The sequence below is a fragment of the Cyphomyrmex costatus genome, unplaced genomic scaffold (genome assembly GCF_001594065.2).
Source record: "Cyphomyrmex costatus isolate MS0001 unplaced genomic scaffold, Ccosl1.0 scaffold685, whole genome shotgun sequence".
Classification (NCBI taxonomy): Eukaryota; Metazoa; Arthropoda; class Insecta; order Hymenoptera; family Formicidae; genus Cyphomyrmex; species Cyphomyrmex costatus.
Window position 1 is genome coordinate 1 of NW_017280250.1, and position 20,252 is coordinate 20,252.

Genomic DNA, 20,252 nt, shown 5'->3' on the forward strand with positions numbered 1-20,252 from the left:
CATAGTTCAATGTCCACGTTTTGTGGACATAAGTGGCGTTTCAAAATAAAGTAACAGCTAAATGCCGCTCTCAGGCCTCTCTCTGCTTTCGGTAGAACCAGAGAGAAATCTTCTCTCTGCTTTCATGTGTTTTCCCGCGGATTTTGTTAGGACTGTCCGAAATATATTTTGTGGTGTGCTGTGTGGTGTAGAATTAACGGTATGTTATTTATATTACTTAATGTGACGTTTGTTTAAATGTGAAAATTGCATTTCTTTTCATTCGTAATTCTCTCTGTACGTCTTCGTTGTTCACACGATGTCGTATTCTTTGTGAAATCGGTCGAGCTGTGTTGGTGAATTGTCTCCGTTCTTCTCGTTTAGGTTATAGCAACAGGATTGCACTGACAGTTCTATTCGTAATAATGTAATTGAGAAATGCTACAAACATCATGGTATTTTAAAAATAGGTAGATTCACGACAATTCAATCACCACTTGGCTAAAATGCTCAGTCTTATTTTTACACTTCCAACACGTTTTTAATAAAAATAAAAAACTCTAGTCTTTGTGGATGCTTTCCATTTGGTGACAGGTGATATAGATCTATACATTTAATCAATATGTTCTTTGTTTCTTAATGCTTGTTATTTACCACTTTTTAAACCTATTCTGCGATGTGCTTTGTTGACTTTTTTTTGTTATTTTTTTGTCTTTTTACCTCTTATCTCGTTTTTGTTTCCTATTACTCAAGACAAAAATTAACTTCGGAAGAATCACGAAACACGTGGCAAAAAATACATTGTCGATAAAACGATCACAAAGAAGGAAAAAATTTGAGATAAAAAACAAGAAACAGGAAACAAAAAGCATATTGTAGAATTAGCATAAATTAGGCTTTACTCGCTGAATTAATATTCAGCGAGTTTCTTTCTTAATAGAAAGATAGTATGATGATTCATGTCACTAAATAGAAAGCATTCTGTATGTACCAGGTTTAACAAAATATGGAAGACAGTGATTGTATGATACAAGGAGTCACGCCAAAGAAGAGAAAGAAAATGAGACAGGGTAATTTGATTTTCTTGTAAATATATTGCATACATTTAGATAATTTTCTTTGTGTCGTTTTACTTTACTTTTTGCGTTCAGCGTCTTTGTATTCTTTTTTTTCCAATATACATTTATCACGTTTTAAGTATCTGAATATATATTTATGATACTATCTTTTGAATACAAAAAATTATAGGAATGTTAAGCAATATGATCAAATCTATTGTGTATACCTTGTAACAATTGTTTGCATAGTATAAATGTTTATTACAATAGTTACTTTAACACAATTATTTTGTTATTTTAGCACAACTATCATTCCAAACGTTGAGTTCTTCCAAATCACCAAACAGTACAGATAATAAGTGTAACATGAAAAAGAGAAAAATAAAAACGCCTTTGATAGGATCTAAAAGCTCTAAGATGATAAAACTTGCAACAAAAGAGAATTCGGTCAAAAAAGTACCTGAGAAGGAAAGAGAAAGTACAAGTGAGAAAGAGCTTGATATTAGTAATGATATTGTTATATCAGATGACGAAAAGAATGACCTGAGTCAAAGTGATCAACAAAATACTAGGAAAATCGATAGTACACCTAAAAGAAACAATGTAGGAAAAAATAAGAAACAGGATAAATCTCAACAAAAACCTGGTGCCTTAACTAAGTTTCTTAAAAAAACAGACAAGGAATTTGAAAAAAGTGATGATATCAATAATTTATCAGAACAAAAAAGTAGTGATGATAATAATTTACCTGAATTAAAAGATAAAGACTGTCAAGATACATCTGTACATAACGAAACAAATGAAGTCTGTACGAATGAAAGCTCAGACACACAATGCATTCGATCTGAATTAGATACGTCTCAACTAAGTGAAATAGATGATAGTGTTAATAAGGATACAGATCTTTCTCTTCGAGAAACAGACTGTGATATTACTATTTTATCTTCGGATAACGAAGCTTTGAGCGAGTTAGATAAATCAATATCAAGTATAAATAAAGCAACTGACAAACCTACATCTCCTGTGACTCCTACAACTCCGAAAACTGACAAAGATAAAAATCAAATTAAAAAATTAACACCGAAACAATTACAAAGGAGACAGGAAATTGTCAAAAAAAAAGAAGAGAAGCAGAGATTAAAAATGGTATGTAAATATAAGATATAAATTTTATTTTCGTTTGTTTACAAAATAAGTTTATTAAATTGATTACGTTTACATATGTATATCAATTCATTTATATTTTATTTTTCATATGCTAGGAAAAGGAAAAAAAACGGGAGGAGGAAAAAGCAAATCGTCGAAGAGAGAGAAAAGAGAAGCAGAGGGAAAAAGAAGAAAAAGAAAGAATTGAAAAAGAACAAAAGAAAAAGGAAAAAGAACTAAAGGAACTTAAGAAACAAATAGAGATCGAGTAAGAACAATTGTATTTTACTGTGTATTTTATGTCGTACACTTTCAAACATTTGTTTCAAACTAAAATAATTATTTTTTTGTAGACAAAAACAAAAAGAAAAGGAAGCAAAAGAAGAAGAACGGAAAAAGCGAGAAGAAGCAAGGGAAGAAGAGAAAAGAAGGAAAGAAGAGGAACGACTGGAAGCCGAACGCAAGAAGCAGAAAGCTGCTTCGAATTTTGCGAGTTTTTTTGTTTCTAAAAAGCAGGAGGTTAAATCAGCGGAGGAAGAAAGTGTTGTTGGAGTAAAAAATTTTATGCCTTTTGAAATAAAGGCCGACATGAAAATCGCACCAATTTATCGAAGAAAGCTAACTGAATATGATAAATTATTGTTCGATGACAAATGCAACATAGATTTAGATAAATCCGAATTGTATCTCGAAGATATTAAAAAAAGAAGAATTGTGCCACGTACTTCCACCAAAACGTGGCCGTTGGAAGCAAAAGATGAAATTATCCTGCTAGGTAAAAATCACGTTTATAATATAAATTTATTGATATATTATAATTTGTTAAATCTTTTAATGAATTTAATTGTTCAGACGATGACAATGATGACAGTTCCAACATTATAACGAACACGCATAACTTGGAGAAGCACCGGCCGAAATTACTGCAATTCGACGAAAATCGTCGTCCTCCGTATTGGGGCACATGGCGAAAACGAAGTATCATCATAAATTCCCGGCGGCCGTTTGCAAAAGACAAGGTAAGAATAATATTGTATAATTCTTACAAATACTTTTTAATGATTTGCAATTATTTATTTTGAAACGTTAATTATTACGTAATGCTTATTAAAATTGCCACTATTCGTAATACAAAATCTGTATTGGATAATTACGACTGCATTAACAATTTTAATTGTTAATTTTTACAAAAAACAATTTTGTATGATATAAAACGTATGAAAAATAAGATATCAAATAATGCATTTTTCTGTAATTTCGTTTTATACAACGTTGATAGTATTTTTTATTGGAGTAACGTTAACTGCCATCAATAAAGACTAGTCGCACTAATACTAGGTTGAGTAAATCTCATTCATTTTACTTTAATATAATTTCGGTTTATCGCACTAATTTTTTTTGCTTTCTATTCGAAAAATTTTTCTGACATCTTTATATAATCTCTTGATTATCTTAATAATATTTACTATTTTATTAGAGTTAATACTAATGGTTCTGGAATAGAAACACAAATAAATGTATTACAATAAAACTTCAAGGAGGATTAGCCGCCAAAAATATTCAAAATCACTAATCTACATCAAGTTGGCAGAAATCATCATGTTACCATTATATAGAATCAGTTTAAGTACTTTATTTGCGTCAATTATGTAGGTTTCGTGATATCCTTAGTGATAAACTTTGGCTTGCTTTCTTAGTTAAGAGGAAATCTTTAAGAACAAGACAAATCTTAGATTTCTGACGGTAAAACATTTATCTTGCCGCTACGTAATCCTCTAGCTCCGTGAAACAATGGATAGGTATTTTTCCGGTGCACTTTACGATGCTTGGCCAGATGATCGCTACGTGCAAATTTTTTCGAGCATATTTCGCACGAATACGGTTTAATGCCTGAATGCGATCGTCGGTGCCTCGCCAGCTCATCCGATCGACTGAAACGCCATACGCAACCGGCCCAAGTGCATGCAAACGGTTTCTCGCCAGTATGTCGACGTAAATGAGCTTTCAAATGAGATGCTTTGGCATATACCTAAAACGAAAAGAAATAAATATTATATTTTAACCAGGAGTCAATTTTTAAGAGAGCTCTTCTTCTGAAGAAAGAGCCTCAATCTAAAATTCGTTATATTATATCGCTAATCTTTTATGAAAAACTGGATATAAAGATGATTTTAATATCAGATTGTAATTATTTTTATTTTTTTAAAAGTTTACTTACTATACGGAAAGTACAGCTTTGCTGAAAACAATTTTGTTGAGTCATTAAAATGTTCATGTAAAACGTTCAAGCGTTGACGTCAATGCTGCAAAAAATTGTAACATTCTAACAATTTGTTTGAACGTCTTACATAATTATTTTGACGGTCAAACATTATTTTTAGATATATAGTTAGCTAAATTTTTAAATACTTCAGCAAAACTTTTTTCCGTATATTAAACATGAAATAGTATAGCTGTTAAATAAATCTCGTAAAGTCTCAAGATTACTTTTAGGCATCCTTGGTAAGTACACGGGAAGCATCGATCTTCGGACGCATTTGCTAAACTACGATTGGTGTAATCGTGTGTTGCTAAAGCGGCAGTAGCTGCTGATGAGATTAGGAGACTGTCATTTAACTGGTTGTTGTTATAATCTGCAATTGAGAGGCATTTTAATTATCTTCATATATAATTATTTATAACAAGATTGTACTATTTAAAATAATAATTTTAAATAGTACAATCTTGTTATTTTAAACAATTTTAAATAAATCTTGTTATTCTCAAATAACACACGATCGAAGATAGAATAGATATCTTTTCATGTTATAATCGAAACATCTTCTTCATTTTAATGTTGACGTTATTTTCATCTTAAAATGTATATCCTGTACCTATCGTATTTGTTCCTAATGTGTCTTCCAACGCTCGTAAATCAATGCCGAGTACTAGCAACGGTTCTTCATACTGTGGCATCTGTTGCGGATTCGGTAAGGGCGGTAGATGCAAAAATCCTTCGCATCCTGCAGTGCACAATGGTGTTCTTTCCGGAAGACCGGAGTCCCAACTTTTCTCTAGACACCAATCTAACTCTAAATCCAATTCACCCAATTCGCTAAAATAACCTGTGGTTATTAAGCACACATTTTAAGAAAAGTTCTGTTTACGTTAGAATACGTGATTCTTGGAGTATAAAATCTAAAAATTTTTTTAATGAAAATCTAAGCAGATCTTCTTACGACAAATAACATTGAATAACATTGCATTATGTCGAACTTACACTCTCATTTTCAGTATTTATAAATTATTACCATATTTTTGTTTATAAAAAAAGGAATACCTGTAGGGGTATTGGTGGTCGACCAATCATTCCAAGATGATTGCGGAGAACAAGTTAAGTCAGTATAGTAATCTGTCGGATTTGTTATATTTAATTGACTGTCGAATATTCCGAAGTCGTCGCTAAGCGAACTCGAGATTTCGTAATCGCTAGGTAGATTCATCTTGGTCGGGGAAAATAGCTGTCTTTCGATGCTAGTGTCCATCGTCAGGCCAAGGGCGGAGAATAGTTGCTCGTCCGTTATCTGTAGATGAAGATAAATATATATATATATTTATTTATTTTATATATATATAAGTCTGAATTTATAAATTAACACGTGAATCCACCCTTAACTCTTGTTTTAACGACAATTTTGATATACATTTTGTCAGTATTCTGTTCTTGAATAAAAAAGTAGATACGCATAAAAAACGGTTCTGTAAAAATATTAAAAATTTTAGCTAGATATAAATTTGAAAAAAATTTTATTAGATTGTCAAAATGTAAAACTTTGCAGCAAACTTTATTTATTATGTCTCAATGCTCTATATCATTATTTTGATGATTCCAATAAAATTATTTTTAAATTTGTATCTAGCTAAATTTTTATAATGGATATTTTAACAAAATCGTTCTTTCCATATAGTCTATGCATTTCCATGTAGTCAAGCATAGTATTGTCAAACGCAAAGTATATGTTGCATAGATATGCAATTAAATACGACATTACATTGTGTTGTGTACTCACATCGAACGTCATAGCTTCCTCGATCATGATACCGAGAAATTGAATCGAAACTACGGCTGCAACCGATCTCTAAAATTGTGCCTTTTAATATGAATTGACGACTACACGCGACAAAGACTTTCAGAATAATTCCAGCTGACGTTTACATGATTGCTCTTAAGATTGACTCAATTGTCAGCCGTATTTCCCGATATCGATGTAGGATTTTATTTATCGATCACCGCATTATCATTCGCGTGAAGCTAACAAAGGCAGACTTCTATTTGCGGTATATTTAGCACGATAAATCAGGCTAAGAACCGCTTGTCATAATCGCAATCTTATGCGATTTGTCTGTTTATAATTTAGTAGTAATATCGAGCATTATATGAGCGTTTTAATAAAAGTACGATGCCACGTCTGCGATTCTTCTTTTCATGATTAAGAGATTTTAGGATCTTTAAAATATAGAACTATGACAAAAACTGGTAACAAAATGCCGAAGTGAGATACACTTTCAAAATTTCGCGCGCGTCCGAACGTTACGAAAGGGAAGAGACATGAAATTAAAAACGTCGATCCGCTCGTCACGACCGATCGGTAGTCATGTCAATACTGTAACTGGTGGTCAAATCTTCCAAACGAAAAGACGTCGGCGAAAGCGTATGACGAGAGACTATGTGGCGTATGGGTCCCCAGTTCGAGATAAGGATGCTGGCCTGTGCCACCCAGCGCCGTCACCATGTCGATCCCCAGGGACCTTGCGATCACGCACGTCGCCAGCTCGTCCCAGAACACCGAGAAAGAACCGGTACCACCATTCTCAACGTTATTTTATACCCTTTTCGTCCACGTTAGGGATGAGATTAAATATTCCATAATAATTGCGAATTAGAATTATTTGAAAATATTTAAAACGTAGGAGACGCATCAATCATGTTGAAAGGTTTCTGTCAAATCTGAGAAGATAAAATATCAAAACAGAAGATAAGAACACTAAAGTATTGTTTTAGAGGGGACACATTCTTATATAAGAACAAATTCTTCAGAAATTTCAGAATAGACCGTAACTAGAAATATTCGATCTATTTTAAAGTTTTTTGTGATAACTCTACATTATATTCAGTAATCAATAATGATGATGACTGATTTAAAAAAGCTAGTATTTTCCAGATTTTCAGATTTCGACTATTACTCGATTTTTCTCGTCGAAATAAACTTTCAAATCCTGTGATAGCTAATTGTAGCCAGAATGAAAAGGCAATTCTTTTTAAAATAAAGCGATCGTTTTTGCGTCATCACTTGAGTCTTATGAAATCCGACTGTCGAAGTTGGCTCGCGACTCGCAATCGATACACATCGAACTTGATTCCCTCCCTCCTGATCGGACAGTTAGTTCGCTTATTTACGGTCCCTCGAGATGCAAATTAATCGGGCAGCGCGCTGGATAATCACGATGCTCGGATGCTGGCTATCAGAGCTGATTTCAGCGAACGAATCGCGTCCACTGCCACACGGATTGGGGAAAGAGGGAAAGAGAGAAAGAAATCCCCTCCCTCACTCTCTTGTCTTCGGGGATGTCTCGAGGATGCCATCGTACACGTGGCTGCTATATATTGACAATTTCGATTCATGATATAATATTTGAGGAGAACAGACTGTTGAATCCGTTCCAATCGGTTGCATATGTATGGTATATACACAGAAATATCTCGAAATATTATGACGCTAAATGCATTAAAGAAATGTTCAATAATTGGGCGGTTTCGTTAGGTCATAAATTGTTGCTGTAAAAATTTACAAAGATTGATAACCTATTATATGTGCAGGATTTTGAAATGTATATTGGCTGTGCGCTTTGGAGAAAAAGTAGCTTTACAACTGTAATAAAATTTTTTAATATAATTGGTTTTGCTCTTAATCTCTCACTGGATCTAAATGTATAAGCGAATCATGTGTTAAAGAATTTTATGACAATTGTTAAGTTACTATCTCTGTTGAACGCAGTTTTATACATTATCAGGGAGTTCAACGGGATTCTTGAATATCCTTAAATTCTAGGATTATCCTAGAATTTAACATATCTTGAATTTTTGAAAAACCTCTAGAATTCTAGGACTTAAAATTTGTGGTACTATTTATGATAAGATTATTACAAATAGATGAAATATACAAAGAAATGAGATAAAGTTTTAAAAATATTCAGAATAAAAAGAATGATTTTAAATATAAAATTTCATAAGCAAGTGCGGACATTGAAAATCAGATTAATAATTCAATTTTTTCTATACAAACGAGATATTACTTTTCTGGAATACTTTCAAGAGATCCCGTACTTACCAAGATTCAATTTTTTTTCTCGCGTAAAAGCCAAGCTAATATTTAACCGTTTATAATTTTCGAATTGGGCAAGATATAATGCGTTATTATAATCTATAGGATAATTTTTCAAGCATTCGAATTGGTATACAATTATCATTGATAAATTATGTTTTTTTATTTTAATTCTTCAAGTAATACAAATTTTTTTATTCATGTTAGGTCAACCGATTTAATCAACTGAAGAACGAAATATTTTAAACCTTTGTTTATTTACGAGAAATAGTTTGAATCGCAAAAGAAACCAAAAAAGTTAGAAATAAATGTTTTTTCGCGAAATAGAAATAAAAGTTAAAAATAAAAAATTTTTTAAATTTTTTCAAAGATTTTAGAATTTTTTACTACTAGAATTAAAACACGTATGTTATGCGGATATTTATATCGTCTTTACATTGTTGCATACATTTATTAAACATTGCAAAAGCTTAGAATGCGCAAGTACACGACCGAGATATTATCTTTTTCAAACGCTTTCACGATGTCTCTAGTATGTTCGAAAATATTTAAATTCCATACAAGAGGCACACGATGGCTTTATTATTGAGCCAAGTGTTATGTAACATTTAAATTCCTTCTCGTAAAGAAACTGATAATAAGAAATAAAAATCTTTTTGTAGATTTTTGTAGAATTTTTTCCAGTGATTGTACATAGAATGAAAGTATTTTTGTTTTCTTGTATAAACGTTTATATCATTATGTTTTTTACATGTTAAATATCATACAATTCGAAATTGATTACACTGATAATAATTTTGTTAAATGCGTTATTTTGACTGTTTTTTAAATGTATTTTTTCATATTGATTCTGAAAACGAAGTTAGAATTTTTATTCTACGGTACCTTTTTTTGTAACCGATAAGTATATCTTTTTTCACAAATGTTTTGTATATTTTGCTAAAATCATATTAAATTCAATAGCTATTTTCTCTTAAATTATTCATTTATATTTAAGTATTAGAGATAAGTAGAGAAATTTTTTAATTTTGGCATGTTACCAAAAAACCCTGTTCCCCTCACGAATTTGGCAGATAGATTTAAAATTAGTGCAAAAAATATTTATGAGAAATATCTTAACTGATTAGTTAACATATAAGAAAAGTGAAATTTTGTCGATCATTGTTATTGATGAGAAGTATCATTACGGCGATAGAATGTCCGAATTTACATCGGTTGTTTTCTGATTTGTCGGTAGTATCGGCTGCGAGCCGTTGAACTGGATGGAATCTTTCCGAACTATATTACCGTCTCGCGAAGGAAAAGAGACTAAGAGCGAATCGCAAGTGATTTCGCATGCAATACGTTGTGTTTCACTGATGGCTTTGACCTAGAACGCGACTCGGGACCCGATAAAGGTGTCTCACCCACTGCCATTAGGAGTTTGATCGTTCGTTTATCGGTACGAGGTTGACCTTAGATATAGAACATTGCATGTATGGCCGCTCATTTGATGATTCGGGCTTAAAATTACATTTGATCGGAAAATAACATCATATAGGTAAGATTAATCCGACATCCGACCGTAAGATTCTTCAAAGATTTTGTTCATTTCTTGGTGTACTTTCAATTCGCCTCCGATCGATCTTGATGCAATTGTGAAGGAACTTAAAAAAAGTGAAAATGTGAATCTGTGTACAAATCGCAAGTAATCTGCTAATGTTCTGTGTAGTATAGTGGGAATCGGTTGTCACAATTTTGAATATTGATTTTTATAGAAAATAGTGAATGTAAAATTTTTAAACACTCTATATACGTTACAAGCTTTTTGACAATTAACTCCATATAACAATTGGTTCTGATCTCCCTTATTTTAGTTCACTATTCTATAAAAATTAATAAGCGTAAAAATGTTAATAAAAGTAACAGAAAATAATCTATTCGCTGGCACTTTTATCTATTAATGCAGTGCGGTTTATTATAATAATTGAATCAAATTCAGGTTACTTATACTTATGTCAGAGATATATCAGGAGACGCGGTAGCGTCTCCGGCCATGTTCAAAAACTGTAATATTATCTCGCAGTCTCTATATTTTTAAATGTAGTTTTCTAAGAGTTCTATAAGAGTCAATGATTTGTAAGAGATAAGTAAGACACCCCGTTTGAAATATTAAATATGTTACAAAGAGTCTTGGGAATAAAACATCCTTGCATGTTGCAGCGTCTTCTTGCTGTATCCCAAAGAGATGATAAACGCTCTGACGCTATATATGTCTTTACGCCAATTTTGAGATTATACGATCAATAGTGTCAGGAGTAATTTTTCATAGTTATGACTCTAAAGTATTGTATATGACGTAACAGTGAATTCTTGCATCTGATTGTCATATTCTGTTAGATCTAAAAATATAGACCAAACAGATACAAAAGCTCACTGAACGCGCAGTGAGCGATCGTAGTATTGAATGCATCTATTGATTCTGTTTTAGTAGCTAATTGTATTAGTTACTACACGTATAGAAAGCGATGAAAACGTTTGTTCTTTACACTGAAAAAAAGAAATGTTAATTAAAAAAAATTATTTCCTTGGATCAATGAAAATTCCTTTGAAAGTAAAAGATTTTTTTAATTAAAAAAAAAATATATATATAAGATTTTAAATTAAAAAATATCTTAATTTTAAAGAAATGTTTATCGATCTAAAGAAATTTTTTTTTTAATGCAATCAAAGAAATACTTTTTTTGAAATTAAAATTTTTTCTCGCAGTGTATGTAATAACATTATTGTGTATTGTGTATACAAGATAAAGAATGCTGTGCTTCTTATAAAAGATGCAATATTGAACGTGGTGTAATCTCTGTCGCTTTTTTATTTCCATGAGAATTCGGTGTCTGTTAACGTATAGATATTTGGTTTTAGATTGGGGAAGCGGCGCTAAAAGGTATAGTTATCGTGGTTTACGTGGTGCGTTATAAAAAACAGACCACGGCTCGGTGACGACACAGTGATCCATCGGTCGCACGTTTATCTGGCGGATTCATTTTATTATCTGGCGACCGCGAGCGATCCGATATATCTTCGCGAGTGCTCGAATCCGTTGCACTTGCATCCATTTTGAGAATGAAGTCACGGAGAAAGAGGAAAAGCGCGAGAAAATAAAATTATTCTTCTCTGAGAGAGAAAAGCTCTCTTGAAAGTTATACGTTATTATATGTTATACATAATTTCTCAAAGCATCTTTACGGCAAATTATATAAGAACCGAAGAAGCATTTAACAAAATGCACTTGAAAGATTAAACTTTCTTAAGTATTATATTTTTAAGAAGCTTTTTTAAAACAATTTTCTAATCTGGATTTTTAGAAATAAATATATTAATCGAATTTTGAAGAATACTGGATTTCAAATGGGAAATAAAAGGTAGATACACTTTACGTTTATATAATATAAAATAATAACGTAAGAATAAATAATAATAAATAATATAACAAAAAGAGAGATATACAAGGAACATAATTGATTAACGCACAGAAGGTACGTAAGAAAACATGATTAAATAAAGATTTTAACGAAAAAGAAACAGAAATACCTCAGTAGAGATACCCGCAATTATGCCGACACCTAATCCGCTGGCACATCCGGATATCGGATTGATTTCGTGTTTTATTGTGTCCAGAGAAACGATATCTCACATTGACGTCCGTATACGCTACGTAATATTCCGCGAACATTGCGCTTTCATAACTCACGTGCGCAGCTTTAACCCTTTCAGTACCCGTGCGCTATATATCAGGTATCAATTTTCATCGGCTGCCGTATATCGCATCGCAGGTTCTTGTCAGGTAGTTCGATTTGATTTTCTCTGAACGTTGGATCGAAACTAACTTAAAATATCGTTTTAGCTACTTTTTGTGAACATCGGATATAAATACTCCTCTGTTCGAATTATGAATTGGAAAATTGTCTCAAACATATTATTGTATTTTCCTAAATTTATTAAATCTTCTCATTAAAATTTGTTGAATTTTAGTAGATTTTACTTTCATGTATAAAACATTTTATGAAAAAGGATTTGCTTTATCGTGTAGACAGTGTACGAATGTATATTCTCGAAAGTAACATTACATGCTTTTTAACATATGTATTGTAATTAATGTATCAACCAATGATTGGTAATAGTCCGTTTCGCGTGAAATTTATTATGCGTTCAGTGATAACGCGCGTATTTATCTTGCGAGAGACGCATTTTAGATCCTGCGTCACACTATGACCAGCATGAAACGCTGTTGTATGCGTAACATCTCATTTGGGAAATTTAAATCTCGATCACACTTATTAAAGTGTCACACTTTACAGAAAATAATAATTGATAGTTCTAGCCATTTGATATCAATTAGAATACTTTTACGCAGAGAAAAATTTAAGGCTATTTTCATATTTTTTTAAGAACTATATTGATTAATCGATTTTTTAAATAATATCGATACTTCTTCTCTTAAACATATATATATTTTTTTATAATGCATTTGGCCCGTCGCAGTTTTACAAGCTCCTAGATGAACAATATATACGAATCTCGTGAGACCAATCATCGTTCTACAGCTAATAGCGATGACAGTTTACGTGGAGCCAGTCTCTAATTTCCGTGCGGACATCGTCGTCGCACTCTAACTCGGTAACGAAGTGTAGGAGGTGTAGCAGTATTCCCCAAATATTCAAGGAATAAATCAATTCGATTGTCGGGCTGCCTAATCTACGATGGTGTATCCACAACGAGAAGCACCGGTCGTAATCTTAATGGAGCATAAAACAGCCATTACAGATGGCCCGCCGGGCGACAACACGCTGTAAATAATATACGACGCTTCGCGGCATGCATCGGTGCAACGCTGAGCGTATCCATCGCACCCTCGGGCCGATAACTGCGGTTTTGTTCTTGGATTCGTGTGTGCGTGCGTACGTGCGTTTATGCGTGTATGCTTGCGTACGCGCCGAGGGTGCTTTCGGTGGTAGTACAGGAGATCTGTTCTCAATTCTTCACGCCTCTAATCAGAGTGAGTGTGACACCGAATCAATTTATAATAAATAGAAAAGACGAATGCTATTATAAAAATATGGATGGTCCAGTTATTAATTGTGCCAATAATCGACAAATTTTAAAATCTACGTACATTCAGGAAGCATAATAGTGCTTATAACACAATTATTTCGACAAATTTTCGACGCGTTTTGTATTTTCCGTACTAATCGATTCTACATTAAAAGAAAAACATGGTTGTAATTACCATAATGTAAGTACAATTTGTTATTTTTCGGATAATTATATATTTATAATTGTTTTACCATGTAAATATAGTCAGTTGAGTTTAAGAAAATAGTAATACTTATTCACTATAATTGCAGCAATTATATTTATTGAATAAAAATGTTGATTTATTTATCACTTATATATTATGCTATTTTACTAATATTTTAAATTATAATATCTATAATACAGTTTTTATAATTTTTATATATTGACGATCTGATTTTTATTGATATACATTAAGTTTTTGTGGGGATAAAATAATGATGTCCATCTCTAAAGGTTAGACAGTTTTATAATTTTTTAACACAATTTATACGTAGTATGAGATTTATTAATCGTTTGTTAATTTATTTTACTTATTAGCTTGTTTTCTCATTCGATCTTTCAATCGCTTGGTCAACAATAAGACATGGAGATGTTCACATTAGATTTTTCCAATTAACGAATAACTTTTAATTATCATGATGTTACTTCTGAGGATGGCTCAATCCGAGAGCCGAAACGTTAAGTAGTATTGTAATTTTGTAATCATTTATGTTTTTGTTTTATTAATGTATAATTCAGAATTATGTAAGATGATATTTTATTATATATGACAGTTATGTTTTATCTATCGCTTTAAAAATTTTATTTTGTATGACTCTTACGACGTCCTTTGCTCATTTCGTTTGTTATAATACAATGATTTTATATTTGAGCGAGTTATACATATATATTAAAAACAATGTAAATAAGTAGCTCTTAAAATAAAAATAAATATTAATAAAAGGGGGCAACGAGCTAAAGTAAGTTACAAATACAAAAACAATAATATAAAAATTAAGTTCCAAATCATAATTCTTTTATTACGAAATTATAATGGCAAATACTGTTCTCTCAGATATATATTAATTTTCTTAACTGCACATTTTTTAAATAATTTTCAGTTAGCTTTTTCTGATCGTAAATTTTTAACGTAATATTATTTTATTAATTTTCAATGTTGTTTAAATAGTTCTTGAAATAAAAATTTCATTAAAGCAAGGTACATTTAAAGTTGTGTTGTTTTAAATTCCTTGTAATTAAAAAATGATCTCTATGTCTCGATGTGCTCGTAAAGTGAAATCGGTTTGAAAATGATTAAAGAATCCACAGTTGGAAAGAAATACGATTCAGAATCTAGGACACTTTGTATTCTTGATAATAAATTATACGTTTCGCGAGACGTCATACGTACCTTCGTATTGCTGCCAAAAGCTGCTTGAACATATACTCTTTCTCCTTTTCTTTTTTTGTTTATTACCGATGAACCGACGATTGTTTTTGTGTTACTCGCCTCAGCGACGAGTGTATCAATCGCCCGTGAGATTACGTTTCTCCGCGATAATAAATTAATGTCTCGAGAAGAATCTTGTAATTGATGCTCACGTAGGGATGAAATCGACGTTGATTTATCGAACAAAGAATATCTCGCGCCGCGGCGCAAAGAGGAAAGAGGGAGAGAGAAAGAGAGAGAAAGGGAGAAGGAAAATTTATCGACTTTTCGGCAAGGAATAGTGCACTACCGCGATGCGTTTTATTACCGTTTTGAACTAATTGATTTTAATTATATTCCTTGGAATAATCGCGCTTTTCGTTGTATGCACTACGTTTATTGTCATTCAAAAGAGCAACTCTGATAAGTGCTATGCGATAACGTGTATCAATCGTGTCTCATCTTAACCCAAAATGTCGGAAATAAAAATAAAAGGTATCATAAAAATAGCTACTCGACAAGCTACTCCAGAACGCTGTTGCAAACGCGGAGGTGAAAATAGCTACTTAACAAGCTACCAATTAAGTTGCACGCGAATAACGAGCGGTATATTATACATTCCCCTTCACACCGAGTGCGAAAATATATTGATATAACACTTCATACTTTTCGCGATGATAATTACATCACATTCTTCACAGACCGATACTTCAACTGGGAAGAGCAATTTCGCGCATTATAATATTTTTACCACGAGGATGTATCTTCGACTTCCTCGTATTGGTGATTACGCGAAAACAATCGAACAGCATTTACTTTAACACTTCACCGAGGCTGCTACAGAAGAAACAAATGTCCAAGAACTTGCATTTACATTTTGATAGGACGTTCAGTGGCCGACTACAACTTTATAACTAAAAGAATCGAGAATGCGTGCGAGCCAGCACGTCGGAGATGATTGCAAAGCCGAGATATCATTCGTCGAGGAAGTCGCTTTGATATCGACGTCCTGCTTATTCACGAACTGAGATTCCGTCGCAGTCGTAACCGAAATTAAGATAAACAAGTCGATGACAATGCATGAAAAACTATGATAGCACGAGAACGTCATTATCGAATTGTCTAAATTAAGAAATTGGATAGATATTTCAAAATAATAAAAAAAAACTATGAAAAAACTACAGATTATTCTAAATCGTTTTTTTTAGAGATGATATAATAAGTTTTTTTAGTGAGATGGTTTATACTATTCTATCTAGATCATAAATCATAAAAAGTAATATTTTTTTAATCATTAAAATCATAAAATAAATAAATTATAAAAATATGTTGTTTAATATAAATATTAATATATACGCTATATAGATGTTTATCGAACATCCTTAATCGAAAATATTCATGTGAGAACAGCGTTCATTTACAACATGAATCTTGAAAGTGATGTCTTTTTCGCTTATAATACTGTATCATTCCTTGATATAATTATCATAGAATATTGTAAGAGAAAATTAATTAAACGATTTTTTTTTTTGAATAACATCGTTATATATGAAACTTTATATTCATGGTATAAAAAAATTGAGTATGTTTACAATATCTGCAAGAAAGATGTTTTTTTTTATTTTTCAGAAATTGTTCGAATATGAAATTGATTCCGACGATGAGTGGGAAGAGGAAGAACCTGGCGAATCACTCAAAGGATCGGACGATGAGAAAGATGAGGAAAATCCGGAAGAAAATGAATACGACGTCGACAATGAGTTCATGGTTCCTCATGGGTAAGCAACATCGGTTAAATGTATTTTGAAATTATGAAATTATAAATGCGAAATGTATTTTAAAAGTTATCAATTATCTTTTATATATCAGAAATAATTTTTTAAATAACCTAAACAGTAAAATATAGTATTTTACTCTTTTGATTATTAAAAATTATACAGTATTTTTTTCTCTCGGATTATACAATAATAATTCAATTATACAATAAAAATATTATTATTTATTAAAGTTAAACCTTTACAAGGAAATTGTTTTATAACAATAAAAATTACAATTTTGGAAAGCTTAAAAGAATTTATTTTGCTATCAGAAAATAAAATCTGTACCAAAGCGATTAATAATTTTATTATTTATAAATTCCTGATATTTGTATCGTTTAATTTTTGGTGTGCTTATGTAAATTCTTTTAAAAAGAAACATTTGGTACTTTAGATATTTGTCCGAGGAAGAAGCGCAGGCTGATGAAGAAGAAATGGAGGATATGGTAAGAATATTATAATAGTACATGTTTTTATTAATTTTTACTTTGCACAAATTGGTATAGATCGTATTTTTCTGTTATAGTCGCCACAAACACAGAAGATGAAATTGAAGATATTGGGAGAACAATTTGAAGCTGAAAGAAACACGAAAACATATAAACTTAAGCCAAGAATAATCGGAATTATTTGGCAGGGACCCGGCAATTTATTTCCAGAATCTAGTAAGTATATTTTATTTATAGATATATGTATATTATCAGGGTTGCCACAAGTCAGGGAAATCAGGGAAATGTCAGGGCATTTGAAAAATGCGTCAGTGAATCAGGGAAAGTCAGGGATTTCAGCGCACTTTTCGGGAAAAATAACATAGCTGTAAAGAAATTTATTTATATCACGACGCCACAATCGATAAAATTTCGCTTTGTTCTTCAAGCCAACTCGGTTGCTAAAAAAAGATCTTTGTTTACAAAAATTTCAGAATTAAAGACTAAGAAGGCAAAACTTTTGGCAGAAAAAACTAATGAACTAAGTGCTCTTGATGAAGAAATAATATCACTGATGTCATTAACATTCGATTAAAAAACTTGTACAATTTTTTATGTTGCAGTATTTAAGTTTTCTTTAAGGATTTGAAATTTTAGTTATGTTAAAAAGCTAACATAAACTTGTAAAGATTTAAATTGCTTTACTAAAAACATCGAAATTTTAAAGTTGTCTGTTCTTTTTATATAAGAAAGTTCTATGTCACTTATGAACAAGTGAGTAAAATAAATATTATTCTATAATTTTATGATTTTTCTTTCAAATATGTTAACTTTTATAAGCAGATTGAGATTTTAATAAACAGATCATAATTTTGATAAAAAAGAAACTGTATTCATTGATTTATGTTCCTTATATTTTAAGTATAGTAGTAAAAAGAAAGAGAGGAAGAGGAAAAGAATCATGTTCATACATGAAAGGAAAAGACAAAAAGTACTATTAACTTAACGATAAAATGTAGTATCAGCAACATTAATAGTATTATTTATTAATAGTATTAATAATATTATATTATAACATTCATTTAATTACACTGTTATGTTAAATTACTCGATCAACAAAATATTTAACAATTTTCAAATCAGGATGAAAATATAAAAAATATTTCAAAATATTTATTATTGAAAGTCAGGGAAAATTACAAAATTTTGTCAGTAAAATCAGGAAAATATCAGGAAATTTTAGGATGAAAAATTTGTGGCAACCCTGATTATAATTTATATATTACTGTAGCATTTGTTACAAATTTTTATCAAATATTCTATCATTATATATATATTTATAGTTATTCATAATCACATATTCGAACTTATTTCAGTTCCCCCAAAAGTCAAAGAATTCTTGTCGGCTCGGCAAGCTTGGGTCAACAATATACCGATAAGTCGTAAAAAACTTTTGCGATAAATAGCGAGAAAGAGACTTCGAGAGCATATAATAATAATAATAATCGTTAATGACTATTATGTAGAAAGAATCGATCATTATTTCGGAAAATAAAGTAAGGGTATGGCAAATAATGATAGATAACTAGATAACTAAACTTGCTTGAAAATAAAATTTATGGCAAACATATAATAATAGTTCGAAAACACATAAAAGGAGAAAACCGTTCTGTTTGCATAAATATTGTATATTCCATTTATTATTTTATTTAGACAAGCATTTTTTTAATTGATTATCGATGTATTTTTTAATATACAATTTATGAATTAATTAATATTTTATATATGCACACACACACACAAAGCTTAACAAATATTTTTTTATTATTACTACATCTCGTAATTTAAACATTATGCAACTATTTTATGAAACAAAATATTTTTGATATAAAAACAGATGTAATGTTTTGAAATAACGATTTTATACCTTATTTAGAATGCTTTACATATAGGTATATATATAGTATAAGATTTTATCCATAACTTCCATTACTATTAATTAAACAAGCTACTTTCCACAAAATTTAATTTCTTTAAGAATAATTACCGAATAATTTATAAAATCGTCAAAAAATGTATTTATAAATTAACATTAAGAAGATAAGACCAATTTTCCGCTAAAGACAATTGTTAAGTTCCATGCATTATATTTTATCAAGATCGCTTTGCTTGCAAAAATAATAATTTTAATGTCATGCGATAACTGCCTTATATAAGAAAATTACATGAGCTTAACAATTATTTACCTCATGTAAGTGCCTTTATTCGATTTGACATAAAATCTTTATTTCTATAATTAGTCGTATTTACAAAATTTATAAAAGGGAGAAGAGTTCTATGAAGATACATTGCAGGTAAAAAACATAAAAAAAAAAAAATTAGACTATCTTTAGTAACATATAATTATTACGTTATATGCTTTTCATTTGATAACAAGTCGACACAAACATTATCTTTCTTAATATTCAATGAGTAACGAAGATGAACCGACACATCGCCAAATGTCATCGAATAAAAAACACTTATGGTGAACAAATTTTATTTTCAACATTTTTGTAAGTTCTTTTATGAAATATATAATTACTAAGATATTAATTTGAATCATTCAGTTTAACTAATATTAAAATATTTGTAACATTTTATTTTACTCGATCAAAAATATCATATATTATTCTGTACAAGAATTTTGTTGTGCGAGTTAACATTTGCTAAATAAAATATATTTTATATCAACCAAAAAAATCTATTCTCTTATCATCGCTAAGCGGGTTCACTCGCGGTCCTTGTACTCAGGAGGTCGTTTGTACAAAACTAAACGAAAGAATACTATCGTAAATACCAAACCTATTTCGGGGGTAATCTGCAGTCGTATTTGCCAGTGTTTGTCAGAGTGTACTTTTTTCTCGCGAGACGGTTCGAAGGCTTCAATTGACAAGCAC

At 30.9% G+C, this 20,252-nt stretch overlaps 1 protein-coding gene across 1 annotated transcript; it reads left to right on the forward strand.

Moving 5' to 3' along the window:
- The first annotated feature begins 86 nt into the window (after positions 1 to 86).
- On the forward strand, positions 87 to 18,921 carry LOC108780150 (Chromatin assembly factor 1, p180 subunit). Its single transcript, XM_018547758.1, has 10 exons — positions 87 to 199; positions 974 to 1,049; positions 1,339 to 2,183; positions 2,300 to 2,451; positions 2,537 to 2,958; positions 3,036 to 3,202; positions 16,698 to 16,846; positions 17,280 to 17,331; positions 17,412 to 17,550; positions 18,690 to 18,921. Exons 2-10 carry the CDS (start codon positions 986 to 988, stop codon positions 18,773 to 18,775), a joined length of 2,076 nt encoding a protein of 691 aa, XP_018403260.1. The 5' UTR covers positions 87 to 199; positions 974 to 985; the 3' UTR covers positions 18,776 to 18,921.
- Positions 18,922 to 20,252: the final 1,331 nt, after the last annotated feature.

Bases quoted from the DNA above. Each gene is read 5' to 3' on its own strand.
- LOC108780150 (XM_018547758.1), top strand. From the start codon at position 986: ATGGAAGACAGTGATTGTATGATACAAGGAGTCACGCCAAAGAAGAGA. The intron at 17,332-17,411 runs GTAAGAATATTA...TTTCTGTTATAG, and splicing joins AAGAAGAAATGGAGGATATG to TCGCCACAAACACAGAAGAT. The intron at 17,551-18,689 runs GTAAGTATATTT...AACTTATTTCAG, and splicing joins CAATTTATTTCCAGAATCTA to TTCCCCCAAAAGTCAAAGAA.